This window comes from Vombatus ursinus, unplaced genomic scaffold, assembly GCF_900497805.2.
Source record: "Vombatus ursinus unplaced genomic scaffold, bare-nosed wombat genome assembly UNPS02014779.1, whole genome shotgun sequence".
Taxonomy (NCBI): Eukaryota; Metazoa; Chordata; class Mammalia; order Diprotodontia; family Vombatidae; genus Vombatus; species Vombatus ursinus.
The window spans coordinates 22,985,045-23,008,818 of record NW_020954557.1 but is presented as its reverse complement, the minus strand read 5'-3'; the positions used below and the strand labels follow the sequence as shown (position 1 = coordinate 23,008,818).

General features: G+C 37.0%; 2 protein-coding genes and 1 pseudogene across 3 annotated transcripts in view; 2 read left to right on the top strand and 1 right to left on the bottom strand.

Annotated features, from left to right (window-relative positions):
* Positions 1-23,774, bottom strand: part of OSGEPL1 (O-sialoglycoprotein endopeptidase like 1) — a 100,666-nt gene that overhangs the window by 36,779 nt on the left and 40,113 nt on the right. The gene's annotated exons all lie outside the window — the stretch shown is intronic.
* Positions 1-23,774, top strand: part of ANKAR (ankyrin and armadillo repeat containing) — an 86,073-nt gene that overhangs the window by 52,121 nt on the left and 10,178 nt on the right. Inside the window, 7 exon segments of the mRNA XM_027866010.1 lie at positions 131-375; positions 1,317-1,485; positions 5,392-5,633; positions 5,984-6,137; positions 7,704-7,865; positions 16,896-17,002; positions 19,923-20,045. Coding sequence (XP_027721811.1) covers positions 131-375; positions 1,317-1,485; positions 5,392-5,633; positions 5,984-6,137; positions 7,704-7,865; positions 16,896-17,002; positions 19,923-20,045 — 1,202 coding nt within the window.
* LOC114045881 lies at positions 2,895-3,220 on the top strand (annotated as a pseudogene).

Below are 23,774 nucleotides of genomic sequence, written 5' to 3'. Positions count from 1 at the left end.
GGACTTTGAATTACTAGAAACAATTTGAATTTCATCTTGGTTTCTTCATAATAATAAATCACACTTACATAGCCCTTCAAGGTTTGCAAAGCACTTTACATATAATTATCTCATTTCTGACTCCTTCCAGGAACTATTTCTGCCTTAATCCAATTGCTAAAAAGTACTTCAGTAAAACTGAAGTGTAAGACCACGGGGCTGCTGAGCAACATCTCTACCCACAAGTCTATTTGCAATGCATTGGTGGAGGCAGGAGGCATTCCAGTGCTCATCAACTTGCTGCTTCTGGATGAGCCTGAGCTGCAGGCACGCTGTGCAGTTATTCTCTACGATGTTGCTCAGCTTGATGACAACAAGGATTTAATTGCCAAACATGTAAGTTTATTTCCTGATGCCAAATTTAAGTTGACGGTATTTCTGGGAGACAAATTCCAGAGGACTGCGACAGGGGGTTTGCTTTGTTGTAGGCAGGAGGATAAAGAATCAGTTCAGGTGATATGGGGTTCTTAAGGGACAGGGACTAGACCTGGGATTTCATTAGGAAGGGCCACTCATGGATGTGAAACCTTTGCCAAATACAGATCAACAGCTTAACCTGTAGTTTATAATCCTGAAGAGATTCTTCCTTTAAAAATTTATGATTTTTCTTGGTTCATTCATATTTTGTAATTGGTCAAATCAGGTCAAGTCATTCATTAAAAAAAATGGATAGAGTTCATGATGCTTTATGTTGCAGAGACAATATAGTCGCTGTTACTGTGACTAAGCCAGTGTCTCCATTGGCAGGTATTTGTAAATGTAGCACTTCATTCTGTTGGTCTTTCATAATATTAGCTACAACACTTAAAGGTTTGCCAAATGCTCTTTATACTTTTTCTCACTTGAACCTGCCAATAACCCTACCATAGATATTCTTATCCCCATTTGACAGATTGGAAACTGGGGCTCAGAGGAATTAAGTGACTTACCTGTGGTCACATAGCTAGTAAGTAGGATTTGAACCCAGGTCTCTTCAGACCATGTTCATGTACATTCCTTCCATTATGCCATGATGCCTTCTACATTTTTGCTTCCCTTTTTGAAAAGCCATTAAGCCAAAGTGTGAAAGTTTCTTAACTGAATAAAGATTGGCCTGAAATGAAACATTCTTCACAATATAGACATGCCTATATATAAGAAATAATAAATTTCATTCCCTGGTTAATAGGTTCATACACATAATTAATTAATAAACAGCATGAAAAAATAAAGATAAAATTCCAAATGAAAAATATACAACTCAAATATAATTGGTAACTATGGGCCTTTTGTTTTAGAATGGAATGGCTGCTCTGATAAGTCTCTTGCAGTCAGACGAAGAGAAGCTTCTGGTGAATGTAATGAACTGTATTCGGGTATTATGTATAGGACATGTGGAAAATCAGAAAGCTGTGAAAGAACACAAAGGAATCGCACCTCTTGTCTTTTTTCTGAGTTCAGAATCAGGTGAGCTTTCATTTCTGTGCAATAAAGTGATCAGATATTGTGCTTTAGATAGTATAATTCTGACTTGGGACTACTTGTCCTCTCTGGGCAGGTGTCTTGGATTTGCCTTATAATGGAATGTCTGGTTACCTTAAAATACATCTCTGGATCTCTACAGGGGCTGAATTTCTAGGATAACTTTGGTGACAACATGTTCAGCCACCCCAAGAGGAAGAAGGCCCATGTCACTGGGTTCTTTGAAGGCCTTTGAAGGTTTCCAAAGCCCTGGTTGTATATCTGGGAATGATCACATAATACATGCCTATACTTTTATTGTAGTACTTTTCATTGTGATAATACCCTGTTGTTGCATTTGAAAATTAAGGTAACCTCAGAGACAAGGTTTGGAGCATGATCACTTTGTTAGGCTAGCAGTACCAATAATTGGCTCAATGGTCACTCTCTCGGTGACCAAAGACCTGAAAGTAGGGCTTATTAGCCTTCATATAGTTTTGGAAAGTACAAGAAACCAAAGAACCGAGTTCGGTAGGTGGGGAAGACACTGTGATTGGTTACAGGGTAAACAGCACCATGGTGGTGGGGGACAACATGATTGGTTGCATCAAAGAAAGTGGACTAGACCCACATAGGGATAGTAACCACCCCTCTCTGACAATTAAGGCATCTTAATTGTTTTATGGGACCCATCTGCACCTTGTAATCTTTGCTAGGAGATCAAAACTACCAGACTTGCTATCTTCTTGGCAAAGATAAAAACTCCCCTAATTGTACAAGGACAGGAAAGGACAGATGATATATCTTTTGGGGATGGTAGCAAGTTAACTTGTGGGGCTTAAATAACAAACAGATGTCCTGGAAGTATCCCAGAGGCTACTAGTATGACAGATAACAACTTTTCTTTTAATTATAACTTCAAATTAACTCAGAGAGAAAGCTTAATTGCTGAGCTCAACCCAAGGAGATAGAAAGGGAACTTAAGCAGATACAGCATCAATTACAATATGAAATCAATACAATATAGAATCAATTACAAATTAGAATTAATTTAAATGTCTGCCTTGTTGATTTCATCATCTCCCATGAGTTCAAGTATCATCTCTTTGCAGATGACACTGAAATCTACATAATCCAGTCCTCATCACTCTCTTAAACTACAGCCCCACATCACCAATTTTCAAACTCATCATGTCCAAAATGGAATTTGTAATCTTCCCTTCTAATCTTTCCCCTTGTCCAAACATCCCTATCTCATGGTGACTTAACCATCCTTCTAACTACCTCCTTTGACAACCCTTCCCTCTCCCTCACTCCCACATACAAATCTCACTAAGACTTGTCACAATGCTACTCTACAGAAAGGATTTTTAGGTGGGACCTGCTGGCTCCAGGAGCTACTCGCCTCCCAGGGCATGTCTTACAAACCCAACTTGAACGTGTCCCTGAACATGTTTGGGAGTATCCACTCTCCTTCTGCCAGCATGGCGGCCTCCACCCAATACCGGCAGTTGATCAATGACTATGGACCTTCATCTCTAGGCTACAGTCAGGGTACAGGGAGCAGTGAGGTACCCCAAAGCAAATATGCAGAACTAGCTATCATTGAAGAGCTAGACAAAGAGATCAGGCCCACGTATGCAGGGAGCAAAAGTGCCATGGATAGGCTAAAGTGAGGATTTATGCTCAAGGATTAGTCCGGGAATGCCTGGCAGAGACTGAACAAAATGCAAGATCCTAGCCTCCCACTTCACTTCCAAAGTTTTCCATTTCTTTGTGAAGAAGAAAGAGTAACACTTATCCCTCTGGTGACTTTCAAAACATTCATGTGAATCTTCTATTTTGAATGGTGTAAAAGTTTGGGTTCTTTCCCCTTTTCTTCCTCCCATCCCCACCACAGACTGTAAGACTAGAAGAAAAGGCAACTTTGCAGTTAAGATTTGTATTATAAGTAGTTAGGAATAACCGAGGTCACTTTTTTTTTTAAAGCATTGAGTCCAGAAACTGCATGTGGAAAATTCTGCTTATGTTGCTGCCAACTATAGTTTACTGCCCTGCTAACCTGCCCCAATCTTTGATTTTTTTCCTTTGAGTATACTTAAAACCACCCAAATTGTCATTCTGTTGCAGCTTTTCCAGAATCTCCAATAACTCTTAAGGATTTTTTCATGAGTCAGTGCTGACTGCATGTTCTACCTGGCATTTGGGTAACTCCCAGTTAGGGCTACATGATAGAGACTCTGCTTTAAAAAATAACATAGGTTTTTTTTTTTTGTTTATTTGTTTGTTTGTTTTGGGTGGGTGAGCATTAGCACGATTGTTTTTGCTTTGAAGTAAATTTAAAATGCATGAGTTATAAATACAGAGGGCTGATTAGCCTACTAAAAAATTAAGAACCCAAATAGTTACTTTTCAGACAAAGACTAGATTTCAGGTTTTGAGTTTGCCATAGAATGATTAAAAAAAAAAATCTGGATAAATGACTAAAACTGTTACATGCATCTTTGTATGTATTTATTACTTGATGTAATAAAGCTTATTTTCATTTAGAAAAAAAGAAAGGATTTCTAGAAACATTATTAACTAGATATTTCCTGAAGGGAAGAATTTTATTACTTTTCAATTTATTAAAAAAAATTCAATTTTTAATTTTGTTAACAGTGCAGAATATAAATGAGTTTATAGAATAATATTTTACAAATTGTGCATTCCACTGAAAGCAAAGTAGATGCCTATCAATTCGGTAACTAGTTGTGTTACACAAATATGATTGAATATTATTGTGCTGTAAGAAATGATGAAAATAATGAATACAGAGAAGCATGTGAAGACCTATATGAACAGATCCCTGGTACGATGGTATATACCAATCAACTTCCATAATATCTTCTGCATCTATTCCCTTCTCTTTTCTCACTGGACTAGTCTCCTGGTTTAAGTTTTCAGTACCTCTCATGTGCACTATTACAATAACCTATTGATCTCCAGGTCACCAGCCTTTCCTCTCCAATGCATCCTCTATACAAGCTGCCAGAATAAATTTCCTAAAGCACTGCACCATTTTCATGTTTAACAGATTATTATAGGATAATAAATTCAGACCTGGAAGGAAACTTAGAAGCCGTGTAATTCAACTCTTTTCTTTTGCCAAGGAGAAAACCAAATCTGGACTAGTCTAACGTGACATAAACAATAACAGAGCCAAGAATTTGAACCCACGTTTTCTGCCTCTAGACCAAGTTCTATTTCCAGTGCACTGAGAAACATTTCCCTATTGCCTGGAGGATAAAATACAAATTCCCTGGCTTGGCAATAGAAAGCCTTGAATAAACCAGCTAGAGCCTACTTTCCCATATTATTTCACATTATTTCTTTTCTATGTTCCAGCCAAACTAGTCGACTTGTTTTTCCCCAAGTTCAGTGTTCCCTTATGCTCCCATGCTTTTCACCTGACTTTCCTTCCACCTTTGAGAATCCTTAACTTCTTTCAAGGCTCAGCTCTGATGCCACCTCCTATGAGAAGACTTTCCAGATCTTCTTAGTCCTTAGTGCTTTCTCCCTCTTCTAATTTTTTTATATTTACATATCAACTTACATGCAAACTATCAAATGTAACCCTAGTAGAATGTAAGCTCCTTGACGGCAAGGGCTGCTTTTCATTTTTGTCATTTTATCTCTATCATCTAGCACAATGCCTTGCATGCAGTATGTGCTTAACATATTTGAATTTAATTGAGTTGAATAAATATGTGTGTGTAGGCAAACACCTACTTATAAGATGAATTTGAATTCATGTTAAAGTATATCCAAAGAGGGAATATATTTAAAGAGGAAGTGCTATAATTTGATATGTCTTAATTAAAATATATATACATATATATATATTTGGTGAGCTCTTTTGTTCCTTTAAAGATGTGCTGCAGGCTGTATCTTCAGCTGCAATTGCTGAAATTGTTCGTGGAAACACAGATGTGCAGGATGCTATGGCCAAGGAAGGTGCAATCATTCCTCTTGTAAATCTTTTTAAAGGAAAACAAATCAGTGTTCAAGTGAAAGGAGCTATGGCTGTAGAATCACTGGCAAGTCATAATTCTGCGATACAAAAAGGATTTCTAGAAAGATCATTAACTAAATATCTCTTAAAGCTTTTGAAGGTAAAGAATTTTATTACTTTTCAATTTATACAGAAAATAATTCAGTTCTTTTACTTTTCATAATTTAGTGTGAAATGTGAGCTTATAGAATAAACAGTTTTATAAATTATACATTCTAGTATAAAGTAGATGCTTATCAGTTGGGGCATGGCTCAACAAATTTGTGTTACATGAATATGATGGAATATTACTGTGCCATAAGAAACAAGAAAATAATGAATACAGAGAAACATGAAGATTTATATGAATAGATACCTGGTACAATGGTATATACAACATAGGCTATTCAATATGTTCTTATTTAATGAATAAAAATACTCTCCCCTCTTCCACCTCCCTCCCATTTTCAGGCATTTCAACTACATGTTAAGGAACAAGGGGCTTTGGCACTGTGGGCCTTGGCAGGGCAAACTCTGAAACAACAGAAATTTATGGCAGAACAGATTGGGTACAATTTTATAATTGACATGCTTTTGTCACCATCAGCAAAAATGCAGTATGTTGGTAAGTAACTTTTTTGGGGGAGTACATTTCAGTATTTATGGATCTGTGATTTCACTGCAGTGGGCACACCCTCCACCAATTCAGATCATAATTCTTCTATTACTTAGTGAATGGGTTAAACTGCTGGGACTAAAAGAATTCCAGTCTCTCTTATTTTATTTTTTTTCTTATTTTATTTTTTTGATTGGGCAATGGGGGTTACGTGACTTGCCCAAGGTCACACAGCTAGTAAGTGTTATGTGTCTGAGGCCGGATTTGAACTCAGGTCCTCCTGAATCCAGGGCTGGTGCTCTATCCACTGCACCACCTAGCTGCCCCTCCAGTCTCTCTTAAATTAGTCAAACTAAAACATACACTTTGTTGTGAGGGCCCAACATGAAGCTTTTTCAACTTGGCGAAGTCAGTCAAAGCTTGTTCTACCCTTGGTGATCTCATGAATTCCTGTGGGTTCAATTATAATCTCTCTGATAATTACTAGATCTATAAATTCAGGTTTAAAACTCTACTGAGCTCCATTCTCTCATCACCAGTTGACTTTTGGCCATCTTGAACTAGATGTCCAACAGGCATCTAAAATTCAATGTGTCCCAAACTGAACTCATTTTTCCCCCTGTGCCCTACCCCAAATCCCTCCTCTTCCTAACTTCCCTATTACTGTTGAGGGTACCTCCAACCTCCCAGTCAGTCACCCTCAACTATACTTGCACATTTGCTTCACATAACCAATCTGTTGCTAAGTCTGGTTGTTTTTACCTCTATAACATCTCTCCTAAATGTCCACTGGTTTCCACTCACATAGAGGCCATCTAGTGTAGGTCCCCATCCTCTCATGCACAGGCTACTGTAATAGCTTTCCAATTGGTCTACCTGCCATATTTCCACACTCCAATCCATCCTCCACTCATCTGCCAAAGTGATTTTCCTAAAGCACAAGTACAACTATGTTACCCTATCTACTCAATAAACTTCAGTAGTTCCCTATTACCACCTGGATCAAATATAAAATCCTCTGTTTGGCTTTTAAAACTCTTAACAATTTGGCTTCTTTTAAACAATCCAATCTTTTTTATGCTTTACACCCCTCTATGGTCTGTAATTCAGTGACAGCCGTCTTGCTGTTCCTGCACATGACACTCTATCTCCAGACTTTATGCCTTTTCATCGATTGTGTCTCTATGCCTGGAATGCTCTGCCTCTTCACCTCTACCTCCTGGCTTCCTTTAAGATTCAACTTAGATGCCCTTCCCAACTTTTAGTGCCTTCTTTTAAAGATTACATTCAATTTGCACGTTACATATCCTGTATATACAGTTATTTTAATGTTATCTTTTTCATTAGAATCTGAGCTCAATAGTGGAGAGTCTTTCTTAGTATCCCTAGTGCTTAGCACAATGCTTGGCACATAGGAAGCACTTAATAAATGTTTGTTGACTTTGCTGGCAAAAATCTTTGAGAACCTGTGGTTAACTATATGCTACAATAATGTATCACTTTTAAAAAAAACATAAATTTACAAAATATTCACCAGTACTTAAGAGATAATCCCTTTTTCCTTTGTTCTACAAGGAGGTGAAGCAGTCATAGCTCTGAGTAAGGACAGTAAATTGCACCAAAACCAGATATGTGAAGGAAATGGCATTGCACCTTTGGTTCGACTACTGAGAATTAACAAGATAGCTGTGGGTACACTTTTGAGTGTTATCAGAGCCGTGGGAACCATGTGTATAGGTCTGTACAATCTTATATTTCTTAAAGATATGTAATTTTTAATAGAAATAGAAAATAATCTTTTGTCTTCTATTTTCACTTCCTTAGCACTTGGCCATCTTAGGTCTTAAGTAGACTAATAATCTCGTGCTTCTCCAAAGATCATGTTAAACCATGACTTTCATATATCTCCAGTTAGTGAAGTGCTAATGAGCACCTGAGCTTGACTGTGCTTAGCACTCCATTTTCTCAATGACTCCCACTTAAAATTGAGAGAACACAGAATTCCTATTTTAAATTCAATTTGTGGACTTCCCTTTGTTGACCATTTATATCAACGTATAACCGTAGCTGCATTTTCTCTTACAAATAGTTTGTAAATTTGTAAGCTCCTTTTCTATGCTTTGTAATTTCTTTTTAGAGCATTCAATGAACACTACTTAATGATGTTGAAACAAATTGGTATAAATTAAAATAGATCGAAAAAACAGATAATTCGTTGCTACTCCTTCATTCTTTTACCCTTATCCTTTACCAGGTTTTGGTGGATGTCATCAGACATATCATTTGTTGAAGGTCATAGGTGTAAGTCAGTAGCATATTGTTATTAATAATGCTGGGTCAGGAAGGAAGACCCAGGAGAGGACTCATTTAAGTACATGAAGGCACGGATAGGAATATGGAATTCAAGGTGACAAACTACAGGATAAATCATAATGTGACAAGTCCTGAAGGCCTATTAGAATGGGGTTAAGGCCCTCTCAATCTTTTTCTGGCTTCTTATTATGCTTAAAGCATGAGATATGCTTGATATCCTAGATACATGACAAGTATGTTATTACAGTAAATATGCCAATATTAATATTTGTAGTGGATAAATAACAATTAATTCAATTTTGTGAGAGCAGAGCTCTCAGAACCTGCAGAGAAAAGCACTCTATAAGTTTACAAGGGGATGGGAAATTTATATCTCATATCCTCACATTGCCAAATCAACTAAAATCTGTTTGGGAACTTTAGCTTGGATTACAACCATACTGGGTCTGGGGAGGATGAAATTACAATGATTCTGCCAATAAACTAAATGGCTTCCTATCTTCTTTACCCACTCCACTGTGTCCCTTTTCTATGTGTCAACTTTTGAGTTTATGGAAAAATCTTTGTTTAGTCACTGGGAACTGGGAGAGTTTCTATGTTGTCAGCCAAGCAATTCTCTAGAGAATTGGGCACAGTCAATATGGCTTTCTTTCCCCTTGGAAATGAGGGAGTAAATTCACATAAACAGGCAGGGAGACTGAAACTTTAGAGCCATACAAATATTCCTGATTGTTATTAGAGTCCTCTAAGACATAAAAGGAGCATGCTATATTGGAAACAAAGATTGTAATATACATCATTATGTACTGTTGACCTATATATCTCTTTGTTTTATGCCTTGCTTGAAGTTAAGAATCTGAGGTCACTGAATAGAGCTATATCTGATTGTATTTATCAAGGAATTTTATATGATCTTAACATATGCACAAAAGACTATGCTTGCCAACAATATTTGTCAATGTCATGGAGATTATCTTACATAGGATCTAAATGGAAGACAGATACTTTATATATACACTGTGAGGTCCTCTAGAATTACTGTTTGCAGATGATAGTATGCTACCTGCACTGAGACTCCAAACATTACAGGGCTATTGTGACCAGATTGATTTAAAAGACAAAGGCTTATCAGAAGATTCATATGAACTGATGAATAAAGGAAGTAGAACAGGGGAAAACAATACACACGCACAGTCTACCACGATGTAAATCAGTCAGTCAGTCAATTAGCATTTATTAAGTGCCTACTATGTGCCAGAGATTGTGCTAAGCTAGGGATACAAAGGGATACCAGGGATATAAAGAAAAGCAAAAGACAGGCCCTGCCCTCAAGAAACTCACAATCTAATGAGGGAGACATCAAGCAAACAAATGTGTACAAACAAGCTACATACAGTATATATAGGAAATAATTAGCAGGGAGAAGGCACTGGAATTAAGAGAGATTGGGAAGATTTTCCTGAGGAAGGTGGGATTTTATTTGGGACTTGAAGGAAGCCAGGTAAGCCAGGAGGCAGTGATGAAGACAGATAGCATCTCAGGCATAGAAGTCAGCCAGAGAAAATGCCCAGAACGCTGAAAGATGGAACGTCTTGTTCACGGAGTTCAGTGTCACTGGATCAAGGAGAGAGAGAGAGAGAGAGAGAGAGAGAGAGAGAGAGAGAGAGAGAGAGAGTGTGTGTGTGTGTGTGTGTGTGTGTGTGTAGGTGTAAGAAGACTGGAAAAGTAGAGAGAGAGGAATTACAATATAAAGGGCTTTGAACACTAAACAGGGGATTTTTTATTTGATTATGCAGGAGATTAATAGGGAGCAACTGGAGTTGATTGAGTTAGGGAGCGACAATAACAAGACCTCAATGCAAGAATAACAAAAAGAAACTGCATGTTATATAATTATAATAACCAAGCTCAGGTCTTGAGAAGAGTGGAAAAAATGGGCCTCCCTCCATTCTTTACAGAAGTGAGGGACTATGGACATGGAACATTGCATATATCATCAGAAATGGTTTATATATTGGCTGGTTTTGCTGAATGCCTCCTCCCCCTTCCCTCCACTCTGTTTCATTCTTTATTACAAGGGATAGTTTGCTGGATAAGGGAGAGAGGAATATATTCAGAAATAAGGATGATATAAAACTAAAGGTATTATTAAAGTTTTAAAGCCTAAAAATCCATAAGAACTAAAGGGAAATGAAAAATGCTTATTGTCCAAAGTATGACATGCAATTGGATAGCTAATATACTCAACTGTTAACATCAAAATTGTAACAAGGAAGAGAGAGGACTGCATTGCATTTGGGAAAAAGTAAAGTGCTTTTAAGAATCCCAAGCAACAGAACTCAGCAGGAAGAGATAGAGAAATTCCACTGAAAATAAATTTAGAATGCATAAAATATTTAGGAATTCACTTATCTAGATGTGCACAGGAACTGTATGAATACATCTACTACATACTCTTTACAGAAATAAAATTAAAACTAAAAAGTAGAGAGATATTAATTGCTAAGCCATGCCACTATAATAAAAATGACAATGCTACCTAAATTAACTTGCTTATTCAATGCTATAAAAACCAAATTATTACAAGATTACTTCTGAGAGAAAGCTAGAAAAAAATAACAAAATTCATCTGAGAAACAAAAGATCAAAGGTCCAACGGAAAAAAATATTTAAAAATGAGAAGGTTGGGGACCAAGCAGTGTCATATCTCAAACTATGTTGTAAAATGATAATCATGAAACAATTTACATCTGGCTAAAAATTAGAAAAGTTGATCAATGAAACAGATTATGTATTCAACAGGCAAAAAGTACAAAAGCTAATGTACACATTAGTACACAAAAGTACAAAAGCTAATCAACACAATAGCATTGTGTTTGATAAACCTAAGCACTGCAATTGCTGAGGTAAAGACACACTATTAAAACACAAGCAAACAAACAAAAAAAACTGCTAGGAAAACTATAAAGTAGTCTGACAGAAATTTGGTATAGACCAATATTTCATACCATATAACAATACAACTTTCAAACAGATACATGGGGGAGCTAGGTGGCACAGTGGATAGAGTAGCTGGCTCTGGAGTCAGGAGGACCTGAGACACTTTCTAGCTGTGTGACCCTAGGCAAGTCACTTACCCCCAATTGCCTCCAAAAAAACCAAACCAAAACAAAAACCAAATAGATACATGAACTAGATAGAAAAAGCCATATTATAGGCTCAGATCCCTAAAATCTAGCCACTGCTTAGATTCTTATAATCTAGCCACTGCTGGGATTCTTATAATCTAGCCACTGCTGGGATTCTTATAATCTAGCCACTGCTCAGATTCTTAAAATATAGACTAATGTTCAGTCTGCCCAATATGACGGATGTTCTAATAAACCTTGTCTTTGGCTGAAAGAAGGCTTGGGTCGAATTCTTTTGGGCAGGACCCACATGTTGTGATTTTGGGGTCCCAATACCCCTGAACCCCTAAACCACATCATTTTGGTGGCCCGTACAGGGAAACTGCCTAACCTCAAGTTCTTCTCCAGCCAAGACTGGAAGGTATGTAAGCCTCCCCTTCCTCCTTTCTTGCTCTGCAGTTAAGGTCACTTTCCAAGCATCAAGGTTTGGAGGTGCTTTTCGGGCAGACAGTTGGGAGGCTGTCTCTCACTTGGCCTGACGCTCTCAGGCTCTTAGTCCACTGGGTCAGTTCAAGGCCTTGGACCTTGGTACACCTTCCACAGCATAGAGGACAAGGAAGGATGCCCTATCTGGAAGTATATGCTCAATTCTGTTAATTTCCTCGGCACTAAGGAATTGGGGAAAACTGCAGTTGCTTTTTGGTTCCCTGAAGCTTACTTACTCCCTTCCCTCTGTGCCTCTGAATCCTCCTTCATGGAAGTTACAGGGAAAGTTAGAACAGCTAAACATATCTTGGCACATTCTGGAGGTTTTGTGATTGATCATTAAGGAATTTTGAAACACCTGTACAACCTGGTCACTCCCTTCCCTTGAGTCAGGAGAAGTCATAGGAGAAGAGAGTTTCATCCTTTACCCCTCACCTTTGATTTTGCCCTCCCCCACGTGGAAAAGGAAGGAGTGGGGAGGGGCAGCAGCTACTGTGTGGGGCCCCCCTGGCAATGGCCTTGGGCTCTAGGACAACCTTTGCCTGGAAGAATCACCCAGGTTCAGCACATCCTGCTCAAGGTAATGAAGCTAGCCTCCAAAGTTGGGTAAGAATGCTCTTTTAAATTTGTAGTTTTAACTGTTAATGATGAGATGTTGATTTTCTGTGTAAAGTAATTTGGAAGTGCATTTAACAAAACTGACATCACCTGATTGGAAATGGGTTTGTTTTGAGTTTCAAATTGGTGAACATTCTGTATCAGTTATGTCAAGCAATAATTTCATAATTTGGTTACTGCTAAAATAATTTAGCTATTGTTAGTTATTGTTTTAATGTGTAGACTACCCAAAAAGCTTGTTTGGGTTATGTATGGCTTGCTGAGAATTTGCAAATGTATAGAAATCTCTAATGATTGGCTTTTTACACCAGGACAAATTTAAGTTTGAGATGTAAATCCTGGAAAAGTTTTTCCTAAGCTATGATTAGTAAAACTTGGTGTTTGAGGTAAAAGCTCATAGGATTTTATTTTGGGTTGTCTGATCGGTCATAATCCATCAATAATCAACAATCCATCATCTGAGAGAAATGCCACAAGCTACTCAGAGAAAGTGATACTGGTGGGAAGTTAGCACTGGGAAAAGTTGAGAGGACAATTTTAGCCTCAGTCTAAGATGGGATCCTCCTGGTTCAGTTTCCCCATTATGTTCCTTTGAAAGGGAATGTTACCCACCTGGCTATTCCTGAGTCTGGCTATGAGGTGGAATTGATACTACATGGTTGGAAAACTGAATTATCTGAATCCAAACAGAGCTAAGGAGGTTTTATCCTCTCAAAATTGGGCCCTAAATCTAGTCCCTGCTTTATATCTGGGCCCTGAAGTTTTTTCTCTCAGATTTGTGTCTTCCAGACTATGGGCCATTCACCTACAGTTGGCAGCAAACAGCGGGTACCAGCCAATGTCCCCTCATCATTCCCTAGATGCAGCCTATGCTTGGTTCCAGTCAACCTCCTCTTTGGGACCCCCTTGAGGCAGGGACAGCTCTATGTCCGTTGCCAGCAGGAAGCAGTTTCAGAAGCCAAGACCTTCGCCCCTTACCCCAAAAGAATTTGGGTCCCATTTGTTTGAGGGAGGAATGATGAGGATGAGAGCTAGACCCCAAAAAGGAAAAACCCTGGACTTTCCCACATGGCTAAATCTCTGGCTTTACCCTGAGGTTACAATCACATCAACTGGCCTTTCTTTGTGGCTATACCCAATCTCCCACCCTTAACCTAGCCGAGATCTCCCTATGTTGCCAGGACACTTCCCACCCTTAATCCTATCTAGGTTCCATTCTCCCTTGGCCACCCCTGGAGTTCTATTATTTCATAGACTACTTGGCCACTCCTAGATCCCTCCCATAGTCTTTCTGTATATAAGGTCCATCTTGTCTCCATTAAGATGCTCAGAGTCCTAAAATCTAGCCATTGCTTAGATTCTTATAATCTAGACTAATGTTCAGCCTCCTTAAGAGTCTGCCCAATAGGATGGATGTTCTAATAAACCTTGTCTTTGGCTGAAAAAAAAAAGCTATATTATAAACAAGTTAAAGGAACAAAGAAGAAAATACCTTTTACAACTATGGATAGGGAAAGAGCTCAGAAGTAGAAAAAGCATAGACAGGACCATTTATATATGATAAAATGATCAGTTTCGAGTATGTAAAATTTTTAAAATTTTGTACAAACAAATCAATGCAGGTAACATCTTTGTAGCAAGTTCATCTGATAAAGGTCTCATTTTCAAGATCTATAAGGAGCTGATAAAAATATATAAGAATTACAGCTATTCTCTAACAAGTCAACAAATATGGACAACAATTTTCTAAGCAAGAAAACCAACCTATCTACCACATCACAACTATCAGAATGGCCAACATGACAAAACAGGAAAATGATAAATGTTGGAGAAGATGTGGGAAAATTGGAACACTAATGCATTGTTGGTGGAGTTGTGAAATGATCCAACCATTTTGGAGAGCAATTTGGAACTATGCCCAAAGGGTTATAAAAATGTGCATACCCTTTGACTCAGCAATAGCACTTCTAAGGCTATATCCCAAAGAGATCACACAAACAGTAAAAGGACCTACATGTACAAAAATATTCATAGCAGCTCTTTTTATGGTGGCAAAGAATTGGAAATTGAGAGGATGCCCATCAATTGGGGAATGGCTGAGCAAGTTGTGGCATATGAATGTAATGGAATACTATTGTGCTATAAGAAATGATGAATAGGCTGACTTCAGAAAAGCCTGGAAAGACTTGTATGGTCTGATGCTGAGTGAAGTGAGCAGAACCAAGAGAACATTGTGCACAATAACAGCCATGTTGTGTGATGACTAATATTGATAAACTTAACCCTTCCTGGCAATACAAGGATCTAAGACATCTCCAGAGGCCTTGTGACAGAAAATGCTATCTACATCCAAAGAAAGAACTATGGAAGTTGAATTGCTATTTTTTTTCCTCTTCTGTTGAGTTTCCATCCTCTTTCTGATGGTTCCTCCTATTGGTTTTAATTTTTACTTACAATATCACTAATGTGAAAATAAGTTTAATATGAATGTAAACGTATAGCCTATATCAGATTGTGCGCTGTCTTGGGGAGGGTAGTGGGGAGGAAGGGGGAGAAAAATTTTAAACTCAAAGGCGTATGGAAATGATTATTGATAAATCAAAATAAACTAATAAAAAAAAGAAAAAAAAAAGAAAACCAACCTATCATCAGCCATATAAAAAAAATCACTATTAATAAGAGAAATGCAAATTAATACAACTCTGACGTTTCACTTCATAGTTATACTGGCACAGATAACAACAACAAAAAAAAGAAATGACAATAGCTGGAAGAGTTACAGAATGACAAATAAAGTGGTGCATTGTTGGTGGAGCTGTGAATTGATTGAACCTCTGAAAAGCATTTTAGAACTATGCCCCAAATGTCACCAAACTATGCATACCCTTTGACCTAGCATCAACAAATTTATAGCCCAAAGAGATCAAAGAAAGCAAGAAATCACACATATGTGCAAAAAATATTTATAGTAGCAATTTTTGTTGTAGCAAAATGCTGGAAACATCAGTTATGGAATGATTGGAAAAATTCATGGTATATGAATATAAAGCTTGTGGCTTTTGCCAGTGAACGGCACACTTTTGCACTTCATAGTAGATACAGTAACCCAGTATTGTTGATTTGATTTTGTCAGCTTTTGTAATCATGAAAAATTTTTTTCCTGATTTTTCACTATTTAAAAATTCTTCAAGCCCATGGATGCCTATATTTAGCAACGACAATTGCTTCCATTAGGCTTACTGTGATAGAGAAAGTGCCACTATTCTGGGAGGAATGGTTAGGATCTCATTACCTTGGTGGAGGCATATCTAAAGACTGTGAGCCAATCTTTTATAAAGATAAGGTTTGTTAAAGAATCTGCATTCTTTGAAGAGAATAGGACCATAAAATAGGTAACTAAACAATGAAGGGAGAGTGACTAGTACATCAAATGGAAGCTGGAGGCAACAATGTCAAAAGAAAAAAAATCAAGAGAGTTGAGAGCAGGGCTTAAAGATAAAAAGAGGAGCTTAAAAGGATTTTCAGTACTCCAGCTTTCAGGACAGCTCTTTATTAAGAGGATAAAGAAAAACACAGGTTCCTCATTCTTGGGAGTCTTCAGAGGCTGGATTACCACTTTTCAGGTATATTAGAGTGGGGATTTCTTTTGCATATGGTTTGGACTACTGACCTCAGAGGTTCCTTCCAATTCTCAAATTCTGTGATTCTTCAACATAATAAAAATTTGGTAAATATTATGAACCACAATTTTTGTTCTTCCCTGCCCCCCAATTCCCAATCCTCCAGTGTTTTTGTTATCTTTCTTTTATTGATCTGTTTGTTCTTTTCCTTCTTTCTTTCTTTCTTTCTTTTTTTAATATAAGCCAATTGGGGTTAAGTGACTTGCCCAGAGTCACACAACTAGTGAGTGTTATGTGTCTGAAGTTGGATTTAAACTCAGGTCCTCCTGACTCCAGAGCCGGTGCTCTATCCACTGTGCCACATAGCTACCCCTTAGTGATCTGTTTGACCAAGTGCAAATGAAATGGCTTTCACAGAGACATATCTAAGACCAACATCAAATTAGTGATGTTTTGGCAATTCCTTGTGTTTTCACAGTGAAGCCAACTGAAATCATCTAATGTTACTAGTGACAAGACAGAGATTTTGGTTTGTTTTTAGTGTTAAGTTTTTTATACATTGGGAGGAACAGAATATCTCTTTGACATGTGGACTTTTACAGGTGTAGCCCATGTGAACAATACTACTAGTCAACAATACATTGCAGATGAACAAGCCTTCCCTATACTTATTCAGCTCCTGAGAAATCATCCATCTATTCAGATTAAGGTTTGTATAAAAGATTTCAACATTTTCTTCTGATGTTGTAAAAACATCTGGAATAGACCCTTCTGAGAATCTATTTTTGTTTGTGCAACTATAAAATTTAAAAATTAATGACGCTTCAGGGGTTCTGATTGTGTGCACCAAATAATGCTTCTACTAGGTCAAATTTTTATTATAATTTAATTTATTTTTCTGAAAAAAATTTTAAGACATGATCAGAAATACTGGATTTATCCACAAATTTCACTTTTTGTTTTGTACTTATTTTACTACTAAAACAGAAGACTAGGAAGGAAGGTGGGGTTTATGTGGTGGCATTCCTTATACACTGGCAAATTCTGGCAGGTTTTCAACATCATTTTCTGCTTCCTGGGCTACCATAGCTACTAGCCATATCTAGTAGTGCAGTTTAGAGTGAAGCATCTGAAGGAATGGTAACAGAGCCATAAATAGCTGATTTTTCCATTTACTTTCACCAAATAAGCTTTAATTAACATAGTGTAGCTTTTTAAATACTTGTAGCAAGTCTTTAGAAAATCAAGACTATTGCTATGAACAATTTTATTCAAGGAAGAAATTATACAAAGAAAAATATTTTCTTTCTAAAACTGCAAGTAAAGTACAGAAATGATTATTTGTTGGGGGTTGGGGGAAACATGAATAAATATGGTACTATTTCACTTTGATAAACTGTACTTGTTATCAGAGGGGGTATAATTATAGACTATGGAGCCACTTTAAAGATTAGTGAGGAAGATGATCAAGGAAAATTTATAAGATTGTCATTTTCTTATTAGTCATATTAATTATAGTTAGTAAATTGTTATTTAGGTTTTACTAATGTTTTTCAAAGCATATACAATAACCCTATAAAAATACAAAAACTGTACAAGAGAAATATTTTCTCCTTTTAGATTAGAAAACTCCTATTTTAGAGGAAATAGTAAGCTGCACTTACATATAAATGCATTTTAGTGATGTAGAATTAGCAATTTTTTATTTTTATTTCTGCCAAAAGGGGGGAAAAAACTAAACAGTTGCAATAAAAAATAAATATTTTGTAAATTCATTTTGGTGTAGTATAGACATACCAATACAGCACAGGTTTAAGATGCAATAATTTTTAAATGAAAATTTTTTAAACTAATTTTTTGTTACATTTTAAGTTCCAAACTGTCTCCCTCCCTCCCCACCCTGCGCTAGAGAAGGCCACCATTTGACACAGATGTGTACGCAAATATATATGTGTATTACATATACATTATATTTACATTACATTATATATACATTCTATATCTATACATATATACATATATAAAAAGCTATATTATGCATACTTCTGTTTATTCGTTCTAAAATGAAATTTTTCAAAGCAAAACCCCATATGAATATGAAAAATTTTCTCATTTTACATGAGAAGACTCTTATTTCTGAGGAAATATTAAACTACACTTACCTACATAAAAGTGTATTTTACTGATGTAGAATTAGCATTTTTTCATTTTGTTTTTGCCAAAAGGGAGACAAATTAAACAGAATAAAAAATAAACATTTTGCAAATAATTCATTTTGGATGTAATACAGACATACCAATACAGTACAGATTTAAGATGCAATAATTTTAAAACAATCTTTCAAAGAAATGCAGCATATGATACTATACTGATTTGTACCTTTCTTCCAGTGAAAACATTCTAATTTGGTGCTAAATTGTCACTCAAATTCTTCCTTTTGGCTCTAGCTTATGAGTTTATGTATTCAATGGCACTCCCTTCCCTCCTCTAACTGCAGAGGAGAGAAAACTTTTATCTCCATATCATTTCCAGTTCTCTACCTAAATAGACAGATACTCTTCCAGAGCTTAGAATCTGGTCACTATAAATGCCAGATAACAGATTCCAAAAGAACTTCTGAGTCCCTCAGGAAGTTGTCTGGGAAGATGTAGAATAGTTCTAGCTATTTGCTTGAGCAAACACTCATTTGTATGTGCTGCTGTCCCCAGCTGATAGGGCAAGACATTTGTGTTTGTGTTTCACTTGTGTACAATCTAATGGCATCAAAAACAAAAATCTTATGGTATTGTGTACAAGCAGAAGGGAAAGGAAAAATCTCCACTCATTTATTTTTTTAAAAGAGGAGATCAGGTGCAATGTCCTACACTTGGAACCAGGATGACCTGGGCTTGAATTCTGCTTTGGACATTTACTAATTGTGCAATCCTGAACGAGTCGCAACCTCACAAAGCCTCTGTTTCCTTGTTTGTAAGATGCAAATAATAGCACCAAACTCACAGGGTTGTTGTGCAGTGTTACATACAGGTGTGCTATCATTGTAACTGCTTTTTCAAATCAAGCTGCACTTTAAGAAACATCTCTCCAAGAGTTTTAAAAAACTACTCTTGAATCTACTACTTAGAAAATGGAATAGTAGGTATTACATTTTGAATAAGCAAATAATAATCATGACAATTATAATAGCTAACATTTATATAGTGCTTACTATGTTCCAGAAGATTTAAAATTATTATCTCATTTGATCCTCACAACAACCCTGGGAGGTAGGTGCTATTACGATCCCTATTTTAGAAATAAAGAAATTGAGGCAAACAGAAGTTGTATCTTGCCCAGGGTCACACAGCTAGTGTCTGAGGCCAGATTTGAACTCTGGTCTTACTGACTTCCAGTCCAGTGCTCTGTCTGTGCCACCTAGCTGCCCCTTGATTATGATGATGATAATGATATTTATGTAGCTTATTAGGATTTGCAAAGTGCTTTAAACACAGTAACTCATTTAATCTAGATAATATTATTTTATTGTGCCTTATGGACAATGGGCCTCTTATAAATATTTTGACTGATTCACTTAATTCTTTGGATAAATTATTAGCAAATAATACATGAATTTTTTAAAACAACATATTCAGGTTGAAGTGGCATGTGCCTTGGCTTGCATTGTCCTGAAGAATGATAAATTGCAAGATATATTGCAAGAAAAAGAAGGTTTTAAGTATGATGATGTCCTTTATCTTCTTCATTCACCAGATAAGGTACTTTGAAGATACTATTAGTTTTTTAAAATTTATTTATTTTTAGTTTTCACCATTCACTTCCATAAGACTCTGAGTTTTAAGTTCTCTCCCTCCCTCCTCTCCCCCCTCCCCAAGACAGAGTGCAATCTGACATAGGTTCTACATATACATTCATATTAAACATATTTTTACATTAGTCATATTGTAAAGAAAAATTAGAACCAACAGGAGGAACCACAAAAAAGAAATTAAAAAAAGAGAGAGAGAGAGAGAACAAACAGGATGCTTTGATCTGCATTCACACTCCATAGTTCTTTTTCTGGATGTAGATAGCATTTTCCATCCGGAGTCTTTTGGAATTGTCTTAGATCCTTGCATTGCTGAGAAGAACTAAGTCTATCAAAGTTAGTCATCACACAATGTTGCTGTTACTGTGTACAATGTTCCCCTGGTTCTGTTCATTTCACTCAGCATCAGTTCATGTAAGTCTTTCCAGGTTTTTCTGAAGTCTGCCCACTCATCATTTCTTATAGCACATTCCATTACATTCATATAACACAACTTGTTCAGTAATTCCCCAACTGATGGGCATCTCTTCAATTTCCAATTCCTTGCTACCACAAAAAAAGCTGCTATAAATATTTTTGTACCTGTGAGTCCTTTTCCCATTTTTATGATGGGATATAGACCTAGAAGTGGTCAAAGATGCTACTGTTATAAAATGTTTATACTACATAAAATAAACTATTAGAATTGGATGGGAACTTACAGGCAGTATAGTGCAATCCCCTCATTTTACAGTTGAGGTCCAGAAGGGTAAGGCTTGGGTTGGAATCTAGGTTTCCTAAATTCTCATCCTTTGTTCCTTGAAAAATTTAAATAGGAATTCATTCATAAAGTACTTTTAAGGTATACAAAGCTCTTCTCACAATAAGTTTTAGACGTAGGCAATATAAGTATTGTTCCCATTTTACAGATGAGAAAACTGTGAAACAGGGAGGCTAAATGACTTGTCCAGAGTTACAAAGTTAGAAAGGATTTTAGAATCTAATTCCAGTGCTAAGCCTTTGACGCAAATATAATTCTCAATGATTTTCCATGGATGTTGGGTAATACCTAGGATACAAAAGTACCACAAGTTTCTTTAATAACACTTATGGTTACCTTCCCATCCCCCCAAACTCTAAACCCATCAAATAACCCTGAGTTAAGTTCATCAGAACTTGAAGTAGTTTAGATTTATAATCATCATCAACTTCCTTGGTGAGGCTAATTCACAACCCCTCTACATCTTAGTAAGAAGTTTCCTGAGTTGCTGGGGCCCCTAAAAACTGATATTCAGGTTTTCAAATTGTTGGCTTGGTGGCCAACCACAATGACTTGGTGTCTCATCTGAAGATGGGCCTCTGTGACCTTGGCTAGGCTGGTCAAAAGATGATTGTCCAGAGATTTGAAGCCTTTCCTGCTTAGGGGACCTGCTGGAACTTGCTGACACAACTTTTATGATTTCAGGGTCACCTCTGTAAGGTGAGGAACTGGAATGAGCCTTTAGTGGAGGATGATGCAAAAGTCTTCATGTGTTACCTCTGGTTAACTTTAGTTGCCTTGAAATTTGGCAAAGTGGCAAAATAAGTATTAAAAGTAAAATCCCCATTGAATGATATACTTTGTCAAACCTTTGCCACACCACAATACCTGATAACCTAGAATAAGTTCTAGAACCCCTTCTATCATCTCCAGATTTATCCTAGTGGTACTAGGCAGCTAGACTTGCTAACTATGTCTGGTCTAATTTTGGGAGATTTTATTGTGAGAAGGAAGAAGGTGGGTGGTCAGCTTCTGTTTTGGTTTTCATTTGAACACATGACTTCACTGGGGAATGGAACTCCTAGTGAGAAAACTCTCTCTACCAATGTAGGTCTGCAAGTGTCCTGTAACTTCAAGACTTAGACCACTGGGAGACCTGGCATCCCACAGCCATTGTGTTTCTATAGGCAGGACTTGAACTCTGGTCTTCCTAACTCCAAGGTTTGTGTTTACTATGCCATGATGCCTTTCATAAAAATACATGGATGCATATTTGCATTGTGGTTCTTCAGTGTGGGGAAAGCTCCACTATGGAAACCATACTAAAGTTATTCATTAAGATAAATTCATTCATTCATTCCTAAATTCATTCAATTCATTAAGCTAAATGGGCCTCTCTGATGACATATTATTCTTTCTCAGTTTCTTTTCTCCCAGAGGTTCCTTGGGAGCATTTCATTCTTCACCCCAACTTGTATATAGTAATGCAATAATTCTTTTCACACAAACTACACACATACACACACACACACCCATCTCCCAGATTTAGACTGGGGATAGTTAGTCAGGTTCTTCCTGAACCACCAGGGTAAGTCTGGAGATCACAAGGACTCTGGAGTAGTTTCTGGATATCAGGTTTTATGGTGGTTGTGGGTTAACAAAGTAAACAATTTAGTTCTATAACATGGCCCAATGGATAAAGAAGTCAACAATTCAATAAGAATTTATTAAGCACTTACTATGTATTAGGCACTGTGTTAAGTCTTGGTTGTAATACAAATACAAGCAGAAGAAGCCCTCAAGAAGCCCATTTTCTAATGGGAGAAGATAACACATAAAAGCAACATGAAAAGTGCAAGGGGTGTGAGAGGAAGAAGGAGACAAAGTACCTGCTTGTGGCGTGTGGTGAAGGAAATCTGGAGATTGAGTCAGGTGCAGGAAGCAGTGAACATGACTAGCTTGGGCACACTGTTCAAAATGGAGATTCTGAAAGGAACCAATCAATTAAATGAAGGTTCCACAGGAGCACAGTGAACGTCTAGGGTGAGAAGGCTACTGGCACAGTAGGGAAAGTCTATGGTCAGGAGCAGAACCCAGAAAGGAGTGAAGGAATGTCCAAATAAATTGCAATGATAGCAATCAATTAATCAATCAATAAGCATTTATAAAGTGCCTACTTTGTGCTGGGCATTGTGCTAAGCCCTGGGGATTCAAAGAGAGGCAAAAGATAGTCCCTGCCCTCAAGGAGCTTACAATCTAATGGGAGGAGACAAGTAAACAATTATGTACAAACCATATGTGAGTTAAATAAGAAATAATTATCAGAAGTAGTGGTCTCAACACTGCTGCTCATAAAAAGGCAAGGGATTCAGAACACAGAAGCAGATTTGAAGTGAACAATTGGTTAAGCTGGTATCTGGGACTGAATCTGAATTTCTAAACCACAGCTCAAAATATCCTGGCCAGTGATGGAATGCAAGTAACAAGAACTAGTGAGAAGTTATTTATCTAGAGACTTTAAAATCAAATCAAAAGGAGTTTAAACTTAAAAGAGGAAGTGGGAGAATATTGTCTATGCATATCCAAGAAGGATACCATAAAAAGAAGTTCCAGTGTTGGAAGAAAAACAAGAGAGGCACATTGAAGTTCATAAGAGACAATATTAAAGAAAGGAATCTGTAGTAGAACCCATGGCTTCGTATTTACATATACAAATACACAAAGTATGGATAAATACGCAAGAGGAACTAGAGACCCTAATTCAAGGAGGCAAATCTGACCTTATAGTTAATTGTTGAGACTAGTGGGACATGATGACTATATGGAAGGGTATATCTTATTCACAATAAAAAGGATAAATTTAAAAAATTTTTGGTGGAGTGGGAAGGGCAGGGGAGGAGGAATAGTACTATCATTCAATAAGTAATATTTCTTCATGTG